Here is a 27,956-nt window from a genome sequence, read left to right as displayed (position 1 = left end):
ATTGTTTTTTAACAATGGTTTAGTCTGATGTGCAAACCAGGCCAAGAGGACATAGTGCTGAATAGGCATGCATAAGATTGCACTATTGGGGAGTGTAATTGCAGCCGTTCCTGGTAAAGGGACACACTTATCAGGAAGTAAACTTCCATTGAACAGAGTGGAACTTATTTCTGTGTAAGGGAGCATAGGCCTGCACTGTTAGTCACTTAATAAATGATTAGTAACCCGAGCCTACGCATGCTTACTCCAAAGAAAGCCGCACTATGTTCAACAGAACGTGATCCTCAGTAAGCATGTTTAGGATTAGGGAGTAAGTCCAAATGGACACAGCAGGACTTGATTCTGCATAAAAAAATGCTTCAACTTGTGCTGTAAGTGAAGCAGTCATTTTATTATACTTTATTATACTATTAAAAGGGGGAGGGATATAGTACTTTTGTTTTCTACCTGTGGACACAATGGCATTTGAAATAATTTCAGCCAGTGCACCATGCCCGTTGTAAACATTTATCTATTTATTATGCATTTAAATGTGCACAGCACATACACCACAATATTAAACAACACCTGTATAAAACTACAGACAGATCTGGTAAATGGTGAAAGCTTGTACCATGTAACATTGATATCAAAGTTTTACAACATTATCTGAACACTACAATATAAACTACCTCTGAGTACACCAAGGGTGAGGCTGTCAGCTGAGCACTGAAAGGAAGTCAAAAGGAACACTGAAGGAGAACTGTCTACACCCAATGGGTTTAGGCAAAGCCAATGCTTCCAGTTGCTTTGACTTTGGAAACAGAAATACTTGAGCTTCCAGATAGTAGTCGTGATGGTTACAAATGCAAATACCCACATGTGAGAGGAAAAGAGGAGGGGAGAGAGAGAGAGAGAGAGGAAGGATACAGAAATACCTCAGACTGCACAGAAACACTTTAGTGTCCCATGATGCCAAGAGCTTATTTCACTTAGGATAAAATAAACAGAAGCAAGATGGTTTGGAGGATGGGAGAATCTGTGGTCTTCCAGGTTTTGTCAGACTCCTTTCAGCCCCAGCTGGCATGGAAAATGGCCAGAGATGATGGAAAGTGTGGTCCAACAACATAAAGAGAGCCACAGGTTGCCCATCCTATGTTTAAAGAAACCCTGGTCCAGCTATATTCTGATCGCACTGATGGAATACTCCCATTGGCTCTGTTCAGAATCAGCTGGTTTTGTCCCAGCTTTCTCAAATAATGCTTGGGGAAGCCCCTTTGGTTATTTCCAAGTTATCCCCGGGGGAAAATAGGAAATGGGAAACCAATCTTTTGCTTCCAAACACAGTAGGGCTGACTTACCACATTTCTGGAGCAAAGTAACACACACTTAATGCAAGAGCATTAAGTCCAAAACATAAAATTGCCCGTTGCCACTGTGGTTACCCCCTCCTTTTCTCAAGGGTAAGGTTGTTTTGAGAGGAACCGGAGAGGGTAACTGGTTTTGAGAGAGAACTGGCTAGCAATGAGGATGGGGCAACCCCATGTTGTGCCAGACCCAACTTTGGAGGGGTCTGGCCTCACCTTATAATTGGGGTGTGTGTGTTTCAAACCAGTTAAGTTCATCTTCCATACTCCCCAAATTCTGAATTAGCTTCCAACAATACCTATGAGTAGCTTTATTCTTCAAGGTCATCCATTAATTACAGTATCTATGCAAGTCATTCATAAGCACAATATGGTTCATGTATGTGTAACTCTAGTAATATACAGGAATGTAAAAAAAGAAAAGAAAATGAAATGAAAGATGAATTTCTGCAGCCTTGGTATTTTGATGATACACACATGACTCCAGGACATAAGGTGGTGTTTTTTTAATGTAGCACCATGATTGTAGCTAGGATCAGTTTGCTATGTAATTTTATTGATTTTTATTGATTGGGAGCACAGCTGCCCCTCTTGGCTACGTCCATGGCACCAGTTACAGTTTACTGTTACGTGCATGGGCATGAGCTTATATGAGCCCCAGGCTTGAAGGCTCTCAGCTCTGCTTTCTGTGGCTATCAGCAGAACAGGAGGAGCTTTCACTTTCACTTTTAAACTAAGCAGAATGCCCTGCAGTGTCTGAACTTGGTTAGCTTACTACAAGTAGTCAGCAAGTCAAGTTTATCAGACATGGTTTGATACTGGCCAGCATTTAAACAAACTGGCTAGAAAGCTGCCTTATCTTCTCCTGCTAAGAAAGTCTATCTAGCCCAGGATGCCTACTCTGAATGGCAACAGCTCTCCAGAGTTTCAGACAGGAGCTGTTTCCAGCCCTGCGTGGAAATGTCAGGGACTGAACCTGGAACCTTATGCATGCAAGCAAATGTTTGATTGTTAAACTACAGCCCTTCCCCATGAATTTCACCAAGTTTGGGTAACAAAACTTGGTTACCTTAAAGACAAAATCTGGGCTCTGGCTGCCACCATCCCTCCCTCCCAGCAGATTTTGAAAGTTACAAAAGAAACGGGAAGATAGCAACCTCCCCCGCTTCAAACACAAATGTCTCAAACTGAAAAATCCCCCCAATAGGGCCACACCTGATTTGCCACCTGAAAAGGAGACAATGGCTCAAGCTCAGCCATTTTGATCCACCCTTGAGACTTGGTGGGCCAGGATCATCGCTTGCTTTGCATACAGAAGGTTCCAAGTTCAATCCCTGACTTTTTCCACTTACAAGGATTGAATAGGAGATGAAGGGATAGACCTCAATCTGAAGCCCTAGAAAGTTACTGACAGCCACAGGGAGACAATACTAGGCTGGATGGACAAATGGTTCGATTTGATATAAGTTGGCTTCCTATATCCCTGCCATAAAGAGGAAAGCAGAACAAGGCAGACTGAATACCAGGCGACTCAAGGTTTGTTAAGCTATAGATTAAAGACATAACGATCTCAGTTTGCATATATACTCAAAAGAAACCCCACTGAAGTCAGTGGGAATAGTTTATGGATTGTGGTCTAAAGCAGCCCTATCTAGACAAAGTTTGCCCACTCCCATCATAAATCTCTGTGGCAGCAAGGCTGCCTGCAGTAACAGCAGCATAATATTGCATTTGTGATATTGCTCTTCTGCAGCAACTAGAATTATGCATCATCATAACCCTTGATTTTCTGGTTCTCAAGTCAGTGCCGTGTGAGCTATTGCTAAGGCTTCCTAACTGTTGTTTTCAAGAACTTTGTATATTGCTTTCAAAGTTTCACTTCTATTTAAAAAAGACATCCAATCAGCTCAAAACTTAGTAGAAGTTTCAGACTTCCCTTTTCCCAGCCTCTCCATCCCCCTGCCATCATTCTTAAACCTGCCTGCTCATTCTTTGCTTTAAAGACATGGTTTACATTCACAAAATATATAAAGAAAAATATAGGGTTACTGGATGGCCATATAGTGCTGCAGCCTGACAGCTGTCTGCAAATATTTTCACCATGATTATCCTTACTAAAAGTAAATCACTGGGTAAAGATAGCACAAACGTGACAAGGCTCAAATTGGATGCAACCAGCACTATCTGGAATACTTCTGGCTACATAGGGAGTGGGGGATTTTGGATGCCCCCTCCCACAGGGGAATTACAACACTGAATGAACAGGGAGGGGGGGTATGAGAGAGAAAAATGTATGCACCTTCCATGCAGACTGTGTTAGAAAACTGGCTTCAAGAATGAGTGAGGTAGACATGAATCAGTTATGTCAGGGAATGAAATCCTAAGGCTGCAACCCATAAGCCATTTACATCACAGTAGGTCAACTGCATAGGGATAAGCCTATGTAACAAACAGGCAGAGCAATCCTATAGTCCATTGATGCTGTGGGAGCAATGCACCATATCCTTTACTCCATTATGCCGGGGGCAAGAGAGAGGGGGGGTAGTTTTCTCTCTCTCTCCATTTCATCCTCAGTATGGAATTTTCCTTATGCCCACTCTACAGCTGGTGCAAAGCCGCACTGTCATTGGAGGCAGTTTGGCTCTACATCTGCATCTGTTCTGCCCCACCCATTTCCCTTCCCTGCAAAACAGATATGCAAGCGTTGAGATGTGCCAGCGTATTCATGCATTTGCACCAGATTAGTCCAGGAGCAGACGTGGGTGGCGCTGTGGGTTAAACCACAGAGCCTAGGACTTGCTGATCAGAAGGTTGGTGGTTTGAATCCCCGCGACGGGGTGTGTGCCTGTTGCTGGGTCCCTGCTCCTGCCAACCTAGCAGTTCGAAAGCACATCAAAGTGCAAGTAGATAAATAGGTACTGCTCCGGCAGGAAGGTAAACAGTGTTTCTGTGCCCTGCTCTGATTCGCCAGAAGCAGCTTAGTCATGCTGGCCACATGACCTGGAAGCTGTCTACGGACAAACGCCAGCTCCTTCGGCCAATAAAGCGAGATGAGCGCCGTAACCCCAGAGTCGGTCACGACTGGACCTAGTGGTCAGGGGTCCCTTTACCTTTACCTAGTCCAGGAGCAAAGATATAATCCAGGTCCTGCTAGTGCAACAAGGCTTCCACCATATCCCAGAGCCCTTCAGCTGCCATATCCTGACTGTACTCTCAGCAGATTTCGGCCTCCCCAGAAGCAGCCCTGTGATCCTGGCTTCTGAAAGCTGCCATCGACAGGCAAGGCTTTCTCACAAAATTACGGAGGTCCAGGATAGTCAGCTATTGCTATGCCAGAAAGTAGGAGAGCTGTATCTCCAGCTGCTAGCAGTGCTGGCGATCACTGGAATGACTTATCTCCAAAGCGTACCACTAACAGGCCCTGTCCCAGCGAGGGACTGCCCTCGTGCATCTCTGGCGATCACTCAGATGATCACTTTGCAGCAAGCACAGCTACCAACCAGAGCATCAAAGCCAGTTTCTGTTACAACAATGTGCTCTAAGGTAACTTAGACATACTGTAGTGGGTTATGGATTGCAGCCTTAAAGGCAGCAGCACATTTTCTCCTTCTAAATATTGCATTAAAAACAATACATCAATAAGGAAGTAGAGGAACAATACATCAATACATCAATAAGGATGTAGAGAAACTTCAGTCATCTGGCCATATCAGAGAGAGAGAGAGAGAGAGAGAGAGAGAGAGAGAGAGAGAGAGAGAGAGAGAGAAAGAGATCTTGTTTGATGACATGCTCTTCAGACATTGCCAGAATTACACATTTGGCAGAGAAGAGGAATAGAGTTATCACATTTAAATTACATGTTACTAATTAATTGTGGCCTGCTGGTTTCACACAGTGTGAACCTTGATGGGGGAAAGAAAGTGACCACACAGTTACTGATGGGTCAAAAGGTTTGCTTTTGTCCAGTTTTTTGTTTTTGTTTTTAAAGTTAAAATAGAATAATATTCCTGGAAATTGTTTAAGAGTTGTCTGCTAAGGGCACAGTTGACCAAGCACTGCTGCTGAGCAGCCTCCATGTTAGTTCAAAAGAGTCATTCGCCCATATTACTTGGTGAATCGCGTCTCAGGGGCTCCGAAGAGATTGACTGCAGGGAAGTTCAGAGTTCAGCAGCAGCAGATCTAAAAACAGCTTTTCAGGGTGGTACTTCAACACTGCACTTTCTGCCCCAGAAGTAAACTGATACCATTTCAATGAAACAGCAATGCTGCACAAAAGGAGGTCAGACATTGTGCATTGCTTGCAACAAGCTGGCATCAGAACAAGAGGGAGCTTTTGCCCACTCATTCTTCAAAGACTAAAGACCTTACCTGGCAGTTATCATTGGCTTCTTTAAAAAAACAAAACAAAACAAAAAATCATGTTCACTAGCCAACACTGTACAACACAGAGAACAGTGCAAAACAATGTAAATATAGGAATCGGATTTCACGTTTTAAAAAACAACAACACATAATAGCAGCACACCTGTGATAACTTACCCAAAACAAAGTAAAATAAGCCACAATGCAAAAGAGTCCTCTGTCGTTGCATTGTGCAATGAATAGCTTAAGTCGGAGGATTTTGTTTTATGCTTTTTTTTGTCTTTTTTTTTAAAAGGAATTTCTTTTTTAAAAATCAGAACTATAAATAACTTTCTGGCAATATATACAGAATTAAATAATTTAAATATCTTACATCTACTCTTGCATAAAACTCTGAAAAGAAAAGTGCACCATAGGTTTCCCCTCCTCCGCCTCTCGGGTCTCTCGCCTCCTCCCCACTTCCCTGAGGTTAAGTCTGAAGGGACAAGCGCTCAGATCCTAGGAAGAAAATGTGTCACTGTCATGGTGGGAGAGACTTTGTTGCCTTTCTTTGTTCGTCCGTTTTTGCTCAGGGCTATGTACATCCCGGGGTAGATCTGGGATTCGTAGGCGTTGTAGTTGTTGGGCAGCAGGATCTCTTTGAATTTGCACTCATCGTTGAAATGGTTCTGAAATGAGAATTTGGGGGTAGAGGGAGGGAGGGAGAGAGAACGATGGAAGTTTTCTGTTAGGGATCAGAGGTCAGAGATTTCTGCTGAAAGACAAAGCGGTCTACAAAATGAAATAAATATGCTATTATATTTCTCTTAGCACATCTGTATACCACTTTTCAAGAATAATATATTTCTCAAAGTATTTGACAGGAGAATTTAGAGGTTGCCAACTTGTTTTGGGGGAGGGAGGACTCTTGCGGCTTCTCACAGCTGCACAGCAGACAGAAAGTTAACTTCACACAAGTGGTATTTGATGCTCCATTTTGCGTTCATTGATATTTCCTGTGAGCCACAGAGACCACAAGCTCTTTCTTGCAGAACAGGGAGTTAGATGTAGAAAAGATTTGTTTGTTTTGTAGAACAGGTGCAGGGACGATACACCTCAGCAGCTGACTTTTTTCTAGTTTTCTTTTCAAGTGTATCATACTGTACAACTGAGGCTTCAAATTGCCCTTTTGAGACAGAGACCATGATTTTTTAAAAAAAAAAAACCCACAGGCTTTGAATCACGCTTGGAGGGCTGCTCAAGAATTTCATCCGATCACCATTTTTAAACATTACATGAGAGGGGCACTGTGGTTTCTGCATTTTTCTGAAGTTTGCAATACAATTCTTGGGTTAAAAAAAAAAAAGTACCAATATGCAAATGAAATGTGTATTTTAGGTTGTGATACAGAAAATATGTATTTTTCAAATGAAATGTGTACAAAAAATTGTAGATACTGAGGGGAAAATACTTTTAACAATGCAATTTTTAAAAGGAGTTTTAAAAACATATGCAGATTGTCGAGGAAATTGGACAGAACAGATTTATGAATGAACACAAATAATCCATGCCTAGATTAGGAGCACTTCCACATGGAGATTTTATTGACGTGTCTTGGACACATTCAATCAGGCTCAGTCCTCTGAGATCCACAAGCCACTCATGAGCAGCCTGCCCTAATGGCATATTCACCCACATGATAGATCAGAGAAAACAGGATAGGAGTGGGTACCTAAATCCATGCACAGGGATGGCAAATGCTGTAGGTCTGCTGTGGATTCCCTTCTGAATGCTGCATGCCAGTGGTTGGTGTGGTCATAGGCAAAAGTGGGTGGAGCAACATTAGGCTACATTGCAACCACACAAAAACCAGAGGATTTCGCATGCACACACACACACACCTCTCCATCACATGATCACAGTTTAAGGGAACATTCCAGCCAGGAAAAGCACTAAAGGAGAACACAGAGCAGGGGAAGTGAGGGGTGTGGCCTGGGAGAGACGCACAGTCCACAATCCATGCCTGTCAAATCTGTTGCAAAGTGTATTCTAAGATCTTTGGTGCCGATTAAAAAGAATGCAGACGTGAAGCTGTTTGTCTTCCCATTCCTTGTAACTCTGTAGCCCCAGCACCCATCCTTCTGAAATGCTATATCTTACTTTCCTGGTGGCACCTCTATGATAAATGCCATTTTCACACTAATCTCATGCCCTACAAAACCACAGGGAGGGAAACAGATTCGCTCCTCCCCCCTTAAAAAAAACAACAATTTTTAAATGCACCTAGCACATGCACCCCAGACCTGCTTGCCTGTAATTTGGCAGGTTTCTTATATAAGAGCACTGAATAACACACATTACTTTTATGCAAATTGCCCACAAAATAAAAGGGGATCCACCTCCCAGTTCTCCTATCCCACTATAAGGTGCACCCAGGCAGAGGGCCTTCTCGGTATTGGCGCCCACCTTCTGGAACACCCTCCCATCAGATGTCAAGGAAATAAACAACTATCCAACTTTTAGAAGACATCTGAAGGCAGCCCTGTTTAGGGAAGTTTTTCATGTTTGAAGTTTTATTCTGTTTTTAAGGTTCTGTTGAAAGCTGCCCAGAGTGGCTGGGGATAGAAATAATAAATTATTATTAAATTATTATAACCTTGCCTGCAAATTTTACCCAATTCTGCCAACAAATATAGAGAAGATATATGGACAGTTCCATTAAAAACAAAAAGTAAAGTTGTCCAGAACAACAACAACAAAGCAATCCTCTAGACCTATTTTTCTGCAAGGCTTTATTCATTTAGGAGGACACACGGTGCATGAAACTTTCACCCAATTTTGTCGAAAGGGAAAGGCTACAGCCATTTTTAAAAATCCCCTTAATGGGAGAGGCCTGGCACATCATTTTTTCCTGAATAGGAATTCAAATGCAGACCCAAGCCAAACTGGGCAGCCTCCAAAGCGTTTGAGATCATATTGGGCAATTTTCCAATGTGCCAAACTGTAGGCTGTACTGAATCTTTTGTTTGGTGCACAGCCCAGCGTCTCACTTCATGCTGGTTATTTGAAATGGTTAGAAGCAGCAAAATAAAAATCTACATTGTCTCCAAAATTTTCAGTTTCTTATGGGTGGCACTCCAGGCCTAGGAGATCTATTTCTGGACTCGTGGCCTTAACAAAGCACTAGCATTGGTAATACAGTGTTGGCAGAAGCTGCCCACCCCAGTGACTGCAATGTATACCTTCTCCTTCCCCCTGGAAATGCTTCTTACATATCTGCTCGCACAAACCACCACCAATGGGACTCAGCACCTGGATATCCTCAGGTGCCTGCATTCCTACCTGTATGCTTCATACAGGTTTACAAAATGATTCATCTGTGCTTGGTGCACAAACACAGCATCAAGTCCGCCTGCAGTTAAGGATATTGGCATGCTCTTTCAGCTGCTAGTACATAATGCTTTCCAGTAGCATGTCTCCATCCAGCAACACGGTACAAACTGCAAATAGCCTCCGCTATCTTCTGACCCACATTGAGGGTAGATCTCAGTATCCATCTCAGAAATCCACCACAATAATGATTCCAGGGATATCTATCCCAACAGTGATTCCACCACGGAATCTGCTCTCTGACTGTTTGGCCTATTAATTTAAATGGGTCTACTCTGAGTAGTGCATAGCTGAATGCTACACACACACACACACACACACACACACACACACACACACTAAACTAAATGAATTGGCTGCTTGAAGCATGTGGGTGCATGCACTCAACTGCAGGGAAAAGTCTCCTCTTACACTTGCAACTGTAAACCCTCTAGGATCTGTACATGCATGGAAAATCCTCAGGCAGCTGCCTTAAAAATGAAGTGGGAGGGAGACATCTTTCCATTACATTAAGGCTGTTTCGAAGAAGGGAGATTGGACTCGAAGGGAGATTTTTATCAGGGGAGCTATGCACTCTAGTACTAGAGAGGGAGAATTCTCAGCCCCGGAGGAGTAAGCTAAAAGGGTTGTATAACGAGGCAAGGGTGGGAGAGGGGCAGGGAGAATTTGCTTGTGTTCCCAGCATTCTTCCCAAATAAAGCTGCTTGATGGCTTGCTGAAATAGGGCGTTTCAAAGTTACAAAATGGCATAGGGAAAAGAGTCGTGGGGCTCATCTCCATACATATCGCAGGCAAAATCTGATAGGTGCCCCAATGATACCTGCACTACCACATTCCACAGTGCAATCTTTATTGTATCGATGCACTATCTCGGGTAGGGAGTGAAAGAGAATGGTGTTTTCCCAGGTTAAAAAACATATATGGAATAGCCAGCGCTGGAGGGGGGGGGGAACACCCATGTATCTCCATCGTAGAATGCTGATCACCATCCAAGGGTCAAAGTCAGAACTGTTTGTTTATTAGAAACAGATTTTCTGAAATCGATGGGAATCCTCCAAGCAAATTGCAAAGAGTTGTTGAAGTTCAGAACAGCACACTGATGAGGAAAATGACTAAACCTAATGGGAAGATATAGTAGAACAGGAAGCTAGACAGAGTTACTGACAGGTACACAATTCTAAGCCTTGTCCATTGTTTGATTTTGCCTCATCTCCTGGGAAATCAAGATCTCTGGTCACTGGAACACAGACCTTCACCTTAAGTTCAGTAGTTCTCCCCTCCGCTTTGCTAATCTTGAGCTGATCTTGACTTTTGCAAATAGCAACATCACAGCTAGAGGATACATTACAAGCCCATGGCTTTGGCTTTTTCCTAGAGACACTGCAAGAAAAGATCTTGCACTATTCCAAGTCTCCACTGACCTGCATCTTCTCTGCATGTAGACTTTTATACTACAACCCAAAGACTACATATGCCATCGCTCAATATGCTTCGTAAATGCAAGTGTGGCATCTCAAGGCCCTTGTGGACCACAGTAATCCACAAACTACTTTCTCCAACTGGAACTAAGGTGTTGTGGACTGTGGTTTGGACATTTTATACTCAAATGTTCTTATATGGCATGCAGTAGCACAAAGACGTGGTGATCATGGCCACTGGTTTAGATTGCTTTTGAAGGAGAATGAGACATTCATGGAAGACCAGGCTATCAATAGTCACAAGCCATGATGGCTATGAGGAATTTCTGGAATCAGTAACCCACTGAATACCAGCTGCTGGGGGAGCAACAGTGGAAAGGGGTTCCTGCCTTTGAGCCCTGCTAGAAGGAATAGAAGGGCCTTTGAGCTGCTGCTGCCACAGAGCTGCTCTAAGGGCTTTTTCTGAGATGTAGAGCAAAGGATGCGGCCTTTGCTCAAACACACAAAATGTTATAATACTGCAGAAGGGAAAAGATAATTGGTGACAAATCTCTATAGACGCAGAAAACAAAAGGAAGCGTCACACTCAATTATATCTCCCAAAGTGAGAAGAAGTCCAAGGTTAAAGACTTTTGCAATGAAAGCCTTGAGCCTTTTGCATCCATAGCTCTCTTTAGGACAAGTCAATGCAAAAGTGATCCCGTTGCGGAATCATTGGACTGAAAGCCCTGCTCACACGAGCTTAGACAAACAGCAAGGCCACAAGAGAAGGACAGCTGGAAATGACCATAAACAAGACTTGTCTTATTTTTAGTAACCAAGTGGGCCTCAAGAAATGAAATGCCTTTGGCTATTTGTTCTCAAGATTGTGTATGGTTTGTTTGTGTGTTTTTTGTAAAACATTTTTTTTTTTGTAAAAATGCAGATACAGACAACTAAATCCTTCTCCAGAAGATCAGATGAATATTTGTGTATCTGAAGTCTGAATATCATTTATTGATTTGCTTTGTCCCTTTCTCAAATAATGGCCAATAAGCAAATGGTGCAATTGCTCATCAGATTGCGGCACAATGTGTTTTCCCTGCTTTAGATAACTCCAATACATGTTCTTTTTAAATTAAAATTGGAAACCAAACTTCACCTTACAAGGGACCAAATCTGTGCTGGAGATAGTTCTGAGCCATTGCTAGATTTTATATTTTCAAAATATAGGAAGCAGCACTTCTTGCTTCTTAGTTTCAGCAGCTCCTTGTGCAAGAGGAAAGCTCTTTTGAACTTTGCCGGGACTTAGCTAATTAATGGTGCTTGGTGCTTCCAGATTAGGATTGCTTCCAGACTACAACTGGATCATTCAGATCCAATTGTTCTCTGTGTGTGTTTGGTTAGCTTCAACACATTCCCATTTTTCCTGTCATAGATCTTCATTGCTATTCCACTGCTTGCCATCCAAATTAGTGGGTTGACCATAATGCAATATATCCATAGCCATCTTCAATACTGGGCATGCACACAGGTATTTCTGTACCTGTGAATATGCACCAAAAATTGCCACTTAGTGCACAAGAGCAAATGTTTCCTGACTTATTTATCATGTGTCATGATAGACAAATTGAAGGCTTGTGCTGTCAAGGGATGGTGGTAGAATATCCATTTCCCATTGTTTGTTTGTTTGTTTGTTTGTTTGTTTGTTTGTTTGCTTGCTTGCTTGCTTGCTTGCTTGAATAATGTTGACTGCTCAAGCATTCTGAAGAATTATTATTAATATCATTGCAATCAATATTATTATCATTATAGCATGATGTATGTGCTACATTACCAACTGCAAGGTAATGTCTTGGATGGAGATCTTGAGAGAGCAGCTCTTCCTAACTAGATTGTTGAAATGTGAATTCAGCATCCAGCAATTGCTGGCATGGTCCTATCCTTTGGGCCACTGAAAACAAAATGGCTTCCTCAATGAGGAAGAAATGGAAGTAAGAACGTAGCATTAGAGGCCACAGAAACCTCACTACACATGTGACAATGTACCTGTTGGAGGGGAAATGCACGCATAAGCTTCCATACCACCAGTAACCATTACACACACACACACACACACACACAGAGAGAGAGAGAGAGAGAGAGAGAGAGAGAGTTGTTTTTCCATGTTGGATTTTCTGAAGTAAGGGGGAATGCAGATTAAAATGCAAGCAATTTGATGATGACAATGTTCAGCAGACCCTGCAAATACCGGTGTGGATGAGCAGCACCAATTCCACAACCAACTTCGACCTGGGAGCTCCTTGAGACTATCTAAAATCTAAAGTAAGGATGGGGAGCCTGTGTCCCTCCTGATGTTGTTGAATTTCAACTTCTATCAGCCTTGACCATTTGCCATTCTGGCTGGGGCTGATGGGAGTTCAGAGTCCAACCCAGAGTCCAACAAGTTCCCCATCCCAAAATCTTCTGGCACTCCATCTTAAGACTAGTAAAAGTGGCAGGCTTTGGGACTCCAACATCATATCCAGCTCTTTCTCCCATGTTTCCTTCCCTGAGCTCATTTTACTTAACACCCAGGTTGAAGAAAAACTCCGGAGAACTCAAAAGCTTGCTCACCATTTTGTGATGTTTTGGATGCTCTAAATCAAGTAGCTTTGGGGAGCTTGTGGCTCTCCTCGGAACTGGTGTCCAATAACATGTCACTGCCCTGCACAGGCTTTCTCAGAGGGCAGATAATTTTACTGGACCTCTGCATCAGAATGACTGGTGCAGTCATACTCAATGCAGCCTCCAGCAGAGGCTAATTGAAAAGGGGGGAGGCCAGAGCCTCAGATGATGTCAAGACACAGTAAGCACAGCCCCCTCTCTTTACAGTGGTACCTCGGGTTACATATGCTTCAGGTTACATACGCTTCAGGTTACAGACTCTGCTAACCCAGAAATAGTGCTTCAGATTAAGAACTTTGCTTCAGGATGAGAACAGAAATCGTGCTCCAGCGGCGTGGCAGCAGCAGGAGGCCCCATTAGCTAAAGTGGTGCTTCAGGTTAAGAACAGTTTCAGGTTAAGTATGGACCTCCGGAACGAATTAAGTACTTAACCTGAGGTACCACTGTGCTGCTACTTTGTCCCTGTGGCAGACTCTCGGACCTGCACTGCTCCCAGATAAGCATACTGTATGTAGGGTTGCATCCTTATTTTATTTTATTTCAATATATTTGTGCAAAAGCACCACGCAAATGTGTCCCTGGAACACAGTTTGGAATTTATTTTTTATCGCCTCGTAAAAACAAATATGTGTAAATCCTTATATTATCAGATTGAAGCTTTTCGTATTGCCCTTTAACTTGCCAAACAAGATAACCAGGTGCTTGTATTTTTTTTGCACATTAAGCTTGCACATTAAGATTCCAGTGGCAAGGGAGGTACCCAAGCACTTCGAGTTCTCTACCATAGACCACCTCCAAGATAACTGAACAGCTGCCACTGGGACTTGCTCAGTAACCAAACCTGACTATTAAAATATGCATTGGTTCAAATATTTCTATGCTGATTTTCCTGCAGTTTAAAGTGTTATTCATCAAATAAAAGGGGAGTGGAATCATTTTTTGATATTCGATGTTAGTATTGCTTAGAGCAGAACCACTAAAAACAATAGACTACTCTGCCCTGAGCATTACTTAGCTGGGTATCTCTCATTGGTTTCCATGTTAATATATTTTGAGAGGGTCAAGACTCAGGAGCACTCCATTATACATCAAAACAAATCAACACTTTAAAAAGGGGGTTAAAGACACATAGGTTAAAGAGCACGTTCATGACTACTTACAGCTCCATAGAGTTTGCCTTTATTGTTCATGGCTACAAAGAGTCCACTTTTAACACCAAAGAGGCTCACCACTCCTCTTTCCACAGGAGAGATTTCAAGCAAACCTGTAAGAAGGGGGAAAATGCATAGGGAGCCAGCTAAGATATATATCTGAGTGTAAGCCATTGCTGTTCTCTTAAATCACAAATACCAGCAGCTGATAATAACATTTCATACATCTGATGAAATAGACCATAGTCCATGAAAGCTTATGCCATCATAAATATATTAGTCTTTAGGATGCCACCAGTCTCTGTTGTTTTTGCTCCAAGAGACTAACATAGATGTCCCTCTGGAAAAGGATAAGAGGATGCTATACTGATTTAGCAGCAATGATACAATTCTGAATCCATTTTCTGATGTCATCAATGGGGCTACTCAGAAGTAAGTGTTTGGGAATAGTCCACTCCTAAGCACATCCTATGTTTTGTGAACAGGTGACTTTGGGCAGCAATCTCCAAGGTGCTCAGCTTCAGAGCAATTCCTTTGATCTCTTTGGGATACTCTAGAATTAATAAGTTGTGATCCAAAGGCTTGGTTTCTTTAAGGCAATCTAATGGATAGATGTAGGCTTGCTCTATATGTTACTGCCACTTTGTTGAATATACTTTCAGTTGCCCCACTTCGTGGTGACTCTCATGTGGTAAGCTGTATAGAGCAAGGTTGATGCGATTTTCTCCTGTGGTTGTGTGTGTGGTGGAACATGCGAATGTACAACTTGGTGTCTGTCAGTGTGTGATAATGGAGGTTGGAGGGACATCCTACTGTTAATAATTCTATGTCTACTGTATATACCCTTTTAAAATATGTTGTGGAAGGGGAAATTATTGTGTTGTCTTTGTTTTTGTTTTTATTATGCATTTTCCGTTTTTTTATATTGTGGTTTCATGTTGTGAATGCCCTAAGATCTACAGGTATAGGACTGTATAAAGGTAAAGGGACCCCTGACCATTAGGTCCAGTTGTGACCGACTCTGGGGTTGTGGCGCTCATCTTGCTTTATTGGCCAAGGGAGCCGATGTACAGCTTCCATGTCATGTGGCCAGCAGGACTAGGACGCTTCCGGTGAACCAGAGCAGTGCACAGAAACGCCGTTTATCTTCCCGCCGGAGCGGTACCTATTTATCTACTTGCTTTCGAACTGCTAGGTGGACAGGAGCAGGGACCGAGCAATAGGAGCTCACCCCATTGCGGGGATTCGAACCGCCGACTTTCTGATCAGCAAGTCCTAGGCTCTGTGGTTTAACCCATAGCGCCACCCGCATCCCATCTAGGTCTGTATACAAATTTAATAAATAATAATAATAAATAATAATATATCCAGTGCTTTTTTCTAGAAAAACGGTGCTGGTATTCACCATGAAGGTGTTACAGTAAGTTCCAAACTTTTAACATAGCCATTAAAAAAGTGCTGGTACTACAAACTGTTGGGTACCCCTCAGAAAAAAGCACTGCCTATATGTAATCTATCTATCTATTTATTGATCAATCTTCTAATAAGAAGAAGAAATTGCTTTTCTCACTGAGTGAGCCAAAGTAACTTACATTAAAATTACTGGTAAATTTGTGGTGATGCAAGCAAAGGACCGTTACATGATACAGGCTCAGCTCCTAGAAGCTGGCAGCATCTAGCAAGGATGCAAGCTAATGACACAATAATACTGGACAATGGGAATCACGCTCTGGGTGCCAAGCTTCATTCTGCAGCCTTGAACACACACACACTTATCAAGGCACTATGCTTCAGCAGGCTAGGGCCAGTCTCTACTGAGGGGCACAATTTAGACTTCCTCTCCCCGTATACATCTACTCCTGCATGCACCACCCATTATTATTTTCCCCATGATCAGATATCTGAAAAGGAACGAACTGTGTTGACATGGTCAAACTACTCCTTCTGGTTGGCCACACTGAATGACTTTCCATGTGCTAAACATTGCACATGGACTGGTTTGAAGTGGTTCTCTGTGGCAGTTGTCATGTGTGTAGATTGACCCTGATGAGGTTTGCTGCCTAATTATCTACATTGGCAACTCTATGCATGCAGGCTCAGAAGTCAGTCCCATTGAGATGAATGGATTTGCTCCCAGGTAAGTGTGTATAGGAGTCCTATGCAATTCCATTCCTTAAGTGAACATAACTCCTTTAAACTCCTTCCATTCATTAAGTGACTGCAGAGCACAACAAAAGCACCCGGATATAGTTAAAGAGTTTGTGTGTGTGTGTGTGTGTGTGTGCGCGCGCACACACACACATGTTTTAATGGTTGGCAGTGATCCCCCACATCGTCCAGGTTAAAATAAGTAACAATATGTTTCAGGACATGTGAAACATTTGTCATGCTTCTGTCTCTAACCCTTCCTCCCCAGTCCTATTGTTTCAGTTGGACCGTAGTTAGAATTAGAGCCACAGGGCCATGAGGTTAAGTCACTAACAGATGCTTTTCCTAGTGGACTGCCCTAACTTCTTGGCAGAGCTTCTGTGGGATCTGGAATCCCAAATTAACTATTTGCAACCCTCTTGCAAAAGGAAGGGGGGTGCGCTATTTGAGCAGGGTCTCACTGCAAACCAGGAGGCTTCCCGCTGGGACAGTGAAAAACACCTGATTCCTTTTGATCAGTAGTAGTATTTCTAGGAGCCCATGCAACAATTGCTTCAAGACAGTTTATTCTGTTCACAGTGGGAGTGACGCAACTTTTTATTTCTGTGTAACCAGTTCTTGAACTCAGAGCTGGGGACGAGCAAAGTGGCTTATTTTCTAAGACTGAGCTCCATTTGAAATACCTAATGCAACCAAGCTTACAAATCCAGAATTTAGGGATGTTTTTTTTTTTTTTACATTTTAGATTGCCGTCCTCACGTATCCCACTCTAGAGCAAGAGTAACTCAGCCAGCCACAGAATATATAGCTGCCTAAATTATAGAGCAGTCACCCCCAACCTGTTGCCCCCCCCGCCCCCAAACTCTGTGCTGGCTGGGGCTGATGGCAGTTGTAGCCCAAAACATCTGAATGGCATCTCGTTGGAGAAGCCTGTTATACAGAACATAAAATGAATAGTTCCCAAGCTGGCACTTTGCTTTAGGTATTTTAAACACTTTCCCTATGCATTCATGAGGACTAATGGCTTTAAAAATGGAATAATTTGATCATACTCTTCTGCCACATATGACTATTTTTTCCCCTTCAAAATTGAGTATGAAGGTAGAAATGCCTAACAGATCCCATTAAGAGACTCTTCACACATTGCAATTCCCCTTGGACCAAACACACAAAATGCCCAAGGAATAAACTTATTTATAAGGGAAACAGCATGAAAATGGCAAATCAACAAGGGCGATCATCTTCACATGCATGCGTTTTGCTGCGTATGCGCAATGCGATGAAGCAACACACAGTAAAATCGCCACACCTGACATATTTCTCCCCCGTCTGCAGAAGTGTTTTCTAACCATAGAAACCTGACAAAACGCCCTTTAGTTCCACCAGTAAAAGAGGCATCTCCGAAGTTGCTGGCTTCCGAATCTGCAGTCTGCTTTTGGGGAGGCTGGGTCAATACTATTGGTCTGAGGGACTTGATCACCTGGGTGGCATCGAAAGCAGCGCAGGCCCGCTTTGCTGAGACCCTGCGCTCTTTCCCTTCCTTTCCCTTGCATTGCTAGACTAAGCACCTTTGCTCGGGCGATTCTAGGTAGAATTACAGAACTGTCGAGCTGGTGGAGAAGACCCCAAGGGTCCTCTAGTCCACCTCCCTGCATGCAAGAAAATGCGCTCTAGACCAGACCGGAACATAAGGGACTGATGACATCAGATGATCATTATTCCCACACCCTCCAGCGGGTCCCAGGAGAAAACTGCCCGGGGAGCTCCGAAATGGTGAGATTTAACCCTGTCGTTAAAGGAACGTCAAAACTCCCCAGAAGGCAATTGTGGAATGGGCTGGCGGGGCTTTGCAAAGCGACCAGATCCCACACCCGTGGAGAGTGAGTGCCACAGTCTCTGGCCAGGTGGGCGCAGGTGGCGACTTACTGTGCCGGTTTTCGTTGTGGATCCCGTTGATCCTGCCGTCTGGCAGCACCTGGATGTGGAAGCCAATGCCGACGTTGCAATAGAGACGCCTGAGCCTCTTGATACCCAGCAGATAGTCGCCGTCGCGGTTGGGCTCCCTCCTTTCCCCGGGGATCCTGGCCATGGAGCGCGAGAAGAGCGTCTCCCAGCGCCACTCCAGGGTGTCGTTGTGCTGGGGCTGCTGGTGGGGCTGGTGGGGCTGGGCGAAGGCGGGCATGCAGCGCCCGGCCAGCCAAGGCGACAGCAGTCCCAGGAGCAAGACTGGCAAGCAGGCCGAAGAGGGGCCAGTCATTCCGAGCAACATGGGCAGCACACGTGGTGCCGAGCAGGGAGGCGATCGCTCTAAAAATATACCCTCTCCGCGCGCCCAGAGAGAGAGAGAGAGAGAGAGAGAGAGAGAGAGAGGGGAGAGCTTCCCACTTCGGACTGGAGAGATCACAGGAGGAAAGCGGTGGGGGGGGGGGGCGGAGGGCCCGAGAGAGAGAGAGAGAGAGAGAGAGAGAGAGAGAGAGAGAGGGTGGCAAAGAGGGAGCCCAGGCAGCTCAGTCCCCCAAGGAACTGGAGACACTCTGGTCAGGTTGCACGGGAGAGCAAGCCACGTTGGGAAGGGGCTGGGCGAAGACCCAGGGAGGGGGCGCCCGGCAGAAGCGTGGTGGTGGAGAGAGAGAGGTGGGGGCGTTGGGGAGATCGACTCAGCCCCAGCTCCTTCTGAACTTGATCTCCGTCCCAGAGGGCTCCTGTCGAGTGGGGATCTTCTGGTCCGGCTGCTCAGCCATCAGCCCCTTGACCCCCCTCAAGCCACGGCATTTATAGATCCATGTGCCTCGCTTGCACCTATTACATCACCACCGAGTGCTGGAGGCAGCAGCTGAGTTGAGCGGAACGCGAAGTGATCACCCCGAGATGATCATCACCCGCCACTTCCAAGCGGAGCTGGGCAGAGGAAGAAGGGCAGAGAGTATTAAAAAAAAAGAAAAAGTCCACTTTTAATAAAAAAAGAGTGTATTCCACACACACCCTTTGAAAGAAGAGTTAACAGGGCACTTTCCGCCGCGGTTCCCTTTTCTGGTTGCCAAGCGCGCGCCAAGCGCGACCGAGTCCCCAAAGGCGCAGAAGAATGCCCAAGACGCCTGCCTCCGTCTCCCTTCCAACAATGTCATACTTTGTGGAAGTCTGTGGAATTTAAGCTTCGGCTGTTTCCAAGTAACATTGCTTTAGAGTGCGCAAAAAACACACACAACAACCACCAAAAAACAAAACAAAACGCTCCATGAAAGGCCAAAACAGTTGTTGCAAGAAAGGAGAGGTTGGAAGCACTGAGAAAACCGAACTTGAGAAAAGTTAGTAAGGGAAACTCTCCGCACAAAAGAGAAGGTATTAGAGGGCTCAGTGGAGACAAAACGAGAATCTGAACGGGACCTTTTAAACTGGGGGAAACCGAGAGCGGGGAACGGGGGGAGGAAGGCCAGACTTTGGGTTAAACTTGCACTCTGAGAACCCAAAAATGCGCTCAAGCAGCTTGGAAGAGCAAGGAGGCAAATTCTCGAGCGATCACCCGGATACATTGGAATGGTATCTTAAAGATACTTTTGGTATCTGGTCGTTTTAGGTTACACAGACGCTTCTTCAAGTGTCAGGCTGAGAGCCCAATGGAGGAGCTGTTCTCTGGTTACATATATGCTCCTTGGAGTCATTTTTCTGCCTATATGTATATATAGAATATAGATATATATGCTATTCTGGCAGCACCAGCCCAAAGACGTTTTCCTTGGAAGGGGATCCCTGTTAATTTCAGAGGGTTTTTACTTCCAAGGAAGGACGCTCAAGACGCTGAGAAGAAGAGGAACGTATATTTGGAGAAACTATTCTTTTATTACTATATTTCCATTTACGCGCTTCTAAATTCTAAGATCCGCCAAAACCGGAGCTCGAGCATATTCGTGATCCTATTATATTATGATTTTAATAAATGAACAAATACACGAGCCTTCCCCCTCTGTAGAAGTTACCGCCCTGGACTTTCTGAAGCAAGACAAGGGTTGGAGAGGTAAATGATTCGGTAGATGTACAGTTAAGAGAGTGAGCTGTGGGCCGCACCAGTGCGCATCCCAGCCTCAGCCTGGAACGGGTGAGGTGGCTTGGATGCGAGCCGCGTGGACGTCAGAATGCCGGCCTACCTTACAGGGCTGTTGTAAGTGCCAAGTGCGCGAACATTCTAACCTCTACAAATTATTTCGCGCGTCGTCTACACAATCAATGGGATTTCATTCTAAAGGGCATTAACGTCCCACTGGAAACAAGAGGCGTATGAGCTCTTTCTTTCATGTTCACCTGGGGGGGGGGAGGTGTTTAGGTTTCAAGGGATGGCTACAACGCAGCGTACCTAGAGCAATTCTCGGCGGGTATACGTCCCCCCCCCCGCGCGCCCACAATGCCCTCAATGAGGCTCAGGCTGCAATCCTGAGGCCACCTGTACCTGGCCTGCGAGTAAGCCCAGCTGAACACAGAGGAGCCTCCTTGGTTGTGCATTTTCGTGAGTACAGTTCATAAAACGAGCCCAGTGGCCATGGGCATAGCCAGGACTGGGGGGCAGAACTGACGTGATTGGTCAGTTAGTTGAATATTTCTATTGTTTTACTTGATGGCGGGGAGCAGCTGCCCCCCTGCCCCCCCTTGGCTACGCCCGTGCCAGTGGCCCATCTGGCCCCCCAGATGCCCGTGGGAAGCCCGTAAGCAGGAGTTGGGTTCAAGAAGTGTCTCCCCTCTGGTGATTCCCCAGCAACTGGCATTCAGAGGCATGCCACCTTCGAAGAGTAAATTCAGAGAAATTCAATTTTTTATTTGTCTGCCTCAACACCAATCAAGCAAACTGTTGCAATAATAATAACAATCGATCGTTTTATATTAATTAAGCAATGGGTATTTTTGCTCCCAGGTAATCTTAGGATGGCTCGGGAGGGAGCCCAGACTCGTCCTTCAGAAGCAACAGGTGGGAGAGTCAGAAGTGTTCTCTGCGATTCTGAATGAATGAGCGAATGAATGAATGGACAGCAGACGACAGGCCGCTGCGCTGCGTGGTGTGAGTGAGTGAGTCAGGCCTTTCTCGCTTCCCGCAGGCTTTCCTCCCTTTCACGCCAGCGAGGTTCCCCGCTGGTCCAGCACAGATGCGAGAGGAGAAAGCGAATTGCCCAGAGCCAGATGACAGCTCACCTAGGTGCGAAAATCGCCGACCTTCGCTAAATCCCAGCACAAAGCGACCCGCCTCCCACCCCTCACTCAGCCTGACTGCTATGAGGCTCAGCCTCAGATTTACGTTGTTTTTCTTCATCATTCAGGAGCGGTGATTAATACTCTCCAAAATATGCCCATACCCAAAATTATTGAAGTTAAAAAATTTAAATCTCCCAACGCAGATTATTTCTGTTTCTGCTATGAATTTTGTTCGTATTCTTTATATAGGTTTTTTAAAAGCCGTTTTGTGTACACCGCTTAGACATTCCAAATATTACACAGTCTATAAATACCTGAAATGAATATACAAATAATGTCCATGCACAAAATGGTGCACATATATTTAAAATATATCAACACAGTTTATTTTTGTTGCTATGATGAATTTTATTTGTTTTTATTCTTTGTATGGTATTTTTAAAAAGAAAAAATATGTCTGCTGTTTTGAAATTCTAAATATTAAGAGGTAAACATGATTTGGTTCTCCTTCATTCCCCTTTAACTCCCTGTTTAAAGTGGTGCCCATGTAATCAGCTGGGTTAAGTGGGGAGCCATTAGCATAAGAAGGGACCATGGCCACTAACATGGGCTGCTGTTTCTAAAGAGCCAGTGTGGTCTAGTGGTTAGAGTGTCAGACTAGGACCTGGGTAGACCAGGGTTCCAATCCCCACTTGACCATGAAGTTGACTGGGTCACCTTGGGCCAGTTGCTGCCTCTCAGCCTAACCTGTTGTGGGGATTAAATGAAGAAGCAGAGAGCCATGTGTGCCACTTTGAGCTCCTTGGAGAAAAAGGTGGGATACAAATGTAATGTGTGTGTGTGTGTGTGTGTGTGTGAGAGAGAGAGAGAGAGAGAGAGAGAGAGAGGGAGAGAGAGAGAGAGGCAGACAGAATACACACACACACATATATGAATATGACAACAGGTCTATCAGTGGTTTTATTGGCCCTGAGGTTCTGTGATTATTGTTTCCTGCCCTTGTGACTTTCAAATTTTGTGAGTGCATACAGTGGTACCTCGGGTTAAGTACTTAATTCGTTCCGGAGGTCTGTACTTAACCTGAAACTGTTCTTAACCTGAAGCACCACTTTAGCTAATGGGGCCTCCTGCTGCTGCCGCGCAGCATGATTTCTGTTCTCATCCTGAAGCAAAGTTCTTAACCTGAAGCACTATTTCTGGGTTAGTGGAGTCTGTAACCCGAAGTGTATGTAACCTGAAGCGTATGTAACCTGAGGTACCACTGTATTTGTATACTGATAGTTCTGACAGTGTCCTTGTAAAACAGGAAAACTATAAAATTGCAGCTCCCCATTATATGAACATACTATCATGTGTGTTACACCTTTGTGGTGTAACAGAGTGTTGGACTATGACCTGGGAGACCACTCAGCCATAAAGCTCACTGGGTGACATTGGACTCGTCACTATCTCTCAATTTAACCTACATCATCATCATCATCATCATCATCATCATCATTTTATAATTTGGGGGGCTCACAGCATACTGTATATCAGAACATAATAAAACATCAAACATTTAAAACTTCCCAATACAGGACTGCCTTCACATGTCTTGTAAAGTCAGATAGTTGTTTATTTCCTTGACATCTGAAGGGAGGGTGTTCCACAGGGTGGGTGCCACCACCGAGAAGGCCCTCTGCCTGGTTCCCTGTAACATCTCTTTTGCAGTGAGGGAACCAGAAGAAGACCCTTGGAGGAGGACCTCATTGTCCGGGTTGAATGATGGGGGTGGATATGCTCCTTCAGATATACTGGGCCAAGGCTGTTTAGGGCTTTAAAGGTCAGCACTAACACTTTGAATTGTGCTTGGAAATGCACTAGGAGCCAATGAAGATCCTTTAGGACCAGTGTTATATGGTCCCGGCGGCCACTCCTGGTCACCAATCTAGCTGCCATGTTCTGGATTAGTTGTAGTTTCCGGGTCACCTTCAAATGTAGCCTCACAGGGTTGTTGTGAGGATAAATTGAGGAGGGGAAAACCATGTACACCAGCTTGAGCTCCTTTGAGGTGGGGTATGTCAGATATAAAATGTAATAAACACACACACATCATGCATAATCCCCATAATTCCCCAAGGGAGTGGGAAGAGACCAAGTATGGTCAACCCATGATGTTCTCTGCACTCCAACTCCCATAATCTGACTGGCTATGTTGGACTAGATAACCCCTGTGGTCCCTTCCAACTCTACCATCCTATGATTCTATGAAACCCTGGAGAGGTGTTGCCAGTCAGCACAGACCACTATTCTTCAACTTTGGGGCCTTAGATGTTGGACTACATCTCCCAGCATCTCATCCTGGCTGGGGATGATGGGAGTTGTAGTCCAGTAACATCTGAGGAGCATGTACTGGTGCTATATTGGATTGACTCAGCATAAAGCAGCTTCCTATATACCTAGAAGTGGCGAGTGTTGATCAGCCAAACACAGTAGACCAGGCTTCTAGTAAAGACCAGGCCTAAGGTTTTATGTTGTTTGCCTGATGTAAGTGCCATGTTGAATATCAGACTGGGAGACTTGAATACACACAGAGCTCCAGGAAGCTCATTAATTATAGCACTTCTTTCCTTTGAAAAATACAAGGTGGCTAACAACCAGGACAGTATAAAATACAATAAGCAAAAGCAGAAACTGACAGCAGCCCACTATACAAAGTTAACCACTGGAGATATGACAGGGCAGTCAGGGAGTCAAGTATGAAAAGCCATAAAAGTCAGGTGGCTCCATCCAGTTTCTAAGGACCAAAAAACCTTCCTGAAGAGAAAGGTCTTTGCACTACTTTGACAGAGGCCATGGAGGAAATGGCAAGGCAAGTTTCCCTGGGCAGGGAATTTCAGAGGCTCAGTCACAGACATGACACTCTCAGTGGCCCTTCCTAAGCTGGGACATGGAAACTGAGAAGTCTCTTAGGTTGCATTCAATATTCCTGGATCCTCTGCACAAACTGTCAAAACTGTGTTATTCTCTCTTTGGCTGTCTTGGGGCTCTGGAGAATGCCTGTCCTGCCAGTATCTGGTGCTGCCCCTGCTATGGCATCACCTGCAAGAAGGAGCCGAGCACAGAAGTCCTCCTTTCCCTTCACAAAGCAGAGAGGTGTTTCCCATACATATTACATACTGTTGTGTGTTTGAGGGATTCCATTGTTGAAGTAGCCAAGCCAGCTCCTTGGTGATAGCTTTAAATGAAGGTCTGGTAGTGAGAAGGACCAAACCAAAGAGGAATGTATGTGTGAGAGAGCTGGGCTTAGAAGCAGGCTGCTGGCAGAAGCCAGAGAATGAGAGCCATGGCTGATTTCTGCTTAAATCCAAGGCAGTGGCTATGAGGGAAGCAAGACCTTCTTGGGGTGTTAGCCCCTCCATTGTACACTCAGGTTGTATATATGTATAAAGAAACCATATATCATAAAGACATCACAGTCTCTGCGGTCCCTCATTCCAAGGAAATTGAACCCTGGGTAAACGCCTGGAACCCCTGGTATCTCACACTGCTCAGAGATTGATGTGCAACAATATTTTGGCATCTCCATCGAAATGTGTGGAAAAGGACTTGGGAGCTTGATGAGCAGAATGAGTATAGTTCATAAAAGGGATAAATTATTCTAGAGCTTTGAGCTTACAGGTCTAATCTTTGCTCCATCTAACTATTCATCACATGCAGACATACAGTGTATCGACTGGGTATACCGTCCGTCTTCGCACAAACAGGCATTTATCTTCAGTGACAATATTTTGAGTTAACTTATATTGATGATTCACTCCGCTGAATGGATGCTAAATTGGCACAATTTGTAAACTCCGAGACTGAAGGAGCGCATTGTCCCACCACCCTTTGATCTGCCTCATTGGGGCGAGCGGGATAAATAGATCAACCTTTCGTTAAGTATATTGTTGGACGGATTCCCCTCCGCCCTGTATTTGTATGTAACTAGGTCAGTGAAAACAAATGGGCCCGTTCCTCGGCTTGCGCCTCCTCGCAGGCCCCTCATCGCACACGCCTCTTTTGATGATTATCATATCAGAAGCCAACAAGCAGCAGCAATCAGTGGAAGAGACTCGACTGCCCAAGCTTTCTCACGTTCACGTCTGGCTGATTCTCTATGTCGGAGGGGTGTGTGTGTGGCTGGGAGAGAAGAGAACCAGCTGGAATGCAGACCAGTATTGGGGGGCCCAGTGGCCAGCGAGTGTCTCTGGGAGACTCCTCACCAGCTAGGCCTCAGGAGGCCGCGCCACCTACGAAATGCGCAGGCACATTGAGGCACAGGCTGACAATCTGAGTCGATGGACACACAAACTCTCTTTCTTCCTCCCTTTCATGCTACTACCCTATTTGATCTCTGTGCTTCTTTGTTGCCTGCCGTTGTTCACGCCTTGCCCTGATCAAAAACGTCTTCCTTCAGATGAGAGTGCGCTGGAATATGTCGGCCAGGGGCAATGGAGTATGGCAAGAGCCAGCCACAATGGGGCATTGAGCAAACAGGCAACAGTAAGGTGGACAAAATGTGTTCAAAGATACACAAAGCCTTAATGGGACTTTCTCTCCCGCCTCCCCTCACCACTTTTTTTTTTTAAAAAAAAAATTGTAATGCATATAGACAATCTGAACAGCTATTACCTCATTCTCTGCATTGGTGAAACTGAAGTTGTGCTTCTGGAAATGACATCAGTTATCAACGCTGTGGAAGACTGGTCTGCCTCAATGGATTTCAAAGCCTTGCCCAATAGTCTAGTGGCTTTGGAAAACATTTTCAGTCTTATTAGGGAGGCTGGTACTCTAACGTTCTTCTGCCTATGTGAGGTGCAAAGGACTGTGGGAGGTGACTTTCAAGCAATCTTAAATACAGTGGTAGCTCGGTTTTCAAACATAATCCGTTCCAGAAGACCGTTTGAGTTCTGAAACGTTTGAAAACCAAAAACTCAAAAGCTGACAGCTAGGCCTCAGGATCTTGCAATCAGCGGAAGCTGCATTTCCCGTTCGACTTCCGAGATGTGTTTGAAAACCGAAGCATTTACTTCCAGGTTTATGGCATTCAAAAACTGAAATGTTCATCAATGGAGACGTTCGAAAACTGAGGTACCACTATATTATTGATGATGCCAAAGCTTTTGAAAATATTTACAAGTCTTAGTAGGGAGGATGCTACTCTAATATTCTTCTGCCTATGTGAGGTGCAAAGGATTGTGGGAGGTGACTTTCAAGCAATCTTAAATATTATTAATGATGCCAAAGCAAGTTAAAGTAAATATTCTTAATGAGGCCAAAGTAAGGCACAGCCAAGCAACACAGGTTTGAAGTACAGGACCATGGTGGAGCCTAATCCTAAGTGTGCACACTCAAAAATAAGTCCTATTGACTTACAAAGAATACACAGGGCCACTTGAAACCATACCGTTTGATTGAAGTGACTCTCACTGAGTTCAGTGGGGCTTACTCCCAGGTAAGTCCACAAGGTTGAATCTGAAGTCAGGAAAGTCAGCTGACATGACCACCCTGGGGTTCTCCTGTCCATGCAGTCTCTAGATCTCTCATCTATGTTCATCCAACTTTCAGTGTGAACTATGTTCAAGATATTGTTTTAAATAAATTGTTGGTGTGGGCACTGGCCTAAGTACATGAGGGGGGAGGTAGAAATGAAGGGTTTCCACAGTGAGCTTTTCATTAGATCAATTTGAACATATTTACTAAATTGCTATCAGTCAATCTACTCCAAAGAGGGAGGTTGTGAAAAGATACAGAATTGTTTAGGCAAGGAATAGAATGACAGAGCAACATGGAGAGGCCAGCTAACCTGCAAACATTCTCTGTGTTAAGTGGTCTGTGTTTGTCCTTGTTTTGTGGCTACTTTTGTGTATTCTATATTGTCATTGTCAAAACACCTTCCAGCTACATTTCTGTTGTAAGAAGTAGTTAAGAAAACTAAAAGCCTTTTAATTAAAAATGTGTTTATGTTTTTGGATTCTGTTGTGTGTATGTATGTATACACACACACACCCCACCACCACCAATTTATAGCTTATTGTATAGTAAAAACAAAAATGGTGAGTTCCCAATGATGGCCAAAGAAAAGGCAACAGATCTCAATCAACTCTTGATCTTCAAATAGGAAGTGCAGTGGTTCCTACTTTTCTTGACTTTGAAAGAAGGGTCAGATTTCTCCTATTCTGGAATCTCTAAAGATTCAGTAAAGAGGCTCCTACTATTCTTGTTTTTGAAAAAGTAAGCAAAGTGATGGGTACTATTGGTGCACAACATCCGTTTATGTGAATGTACTCTTCTACTATTCCTAAAGCACTTCAGGAAAT

General features: G+C 44.3%; 1 protein-coding gene across 1 annotated transcript; it reads right to left on the bottom strand.

Moving 5' to 3' along the window:
• Positions 1–493: 493 nt before the first annotated feature.
• On the bottom strand, positions 494–19,274 carry FGF4 (fibroblast growth factor 4). Its single transcript, XM_028728687.2, has 3 exons — positions 18,367–19,274; positions 14,302–14,405; positions 494–6,376 (listed from the first exon to the last, which is right to left on the bottom strand). Exons 1-3 carry the CDS (start codon positions 18,707–18,709, stop codon positions 6,200–6,202), a joined length of 624 nt encoding a protein of 207 aa, XP_028584520.1. The 5' UTR covers positions 18,710–19,274; the 3' UTR covers positions 494–6,199.
• Between the last annotated feature and the right edge of the window lie 8,682 nt (positions 19,275–27,956).

Source organism: Podarcis muralis, chromosome 1 (assembly GCF_964188315.1).
Source record: "Podarcis muralis chromosome 1, rPodMur119.hap1.1, whole genome shotgun sequence".
Lineage (NCBI taxonomy): Eukaryota > Metazoa > Chordata > Lepidosauria > Squamata > Lacertidae > Podarcis > Podarcis muralis.
Note: the sequence above shows the minus strand (reverse complement) of the source record. Positions and strands in the feature narration are given on the sequence as shown.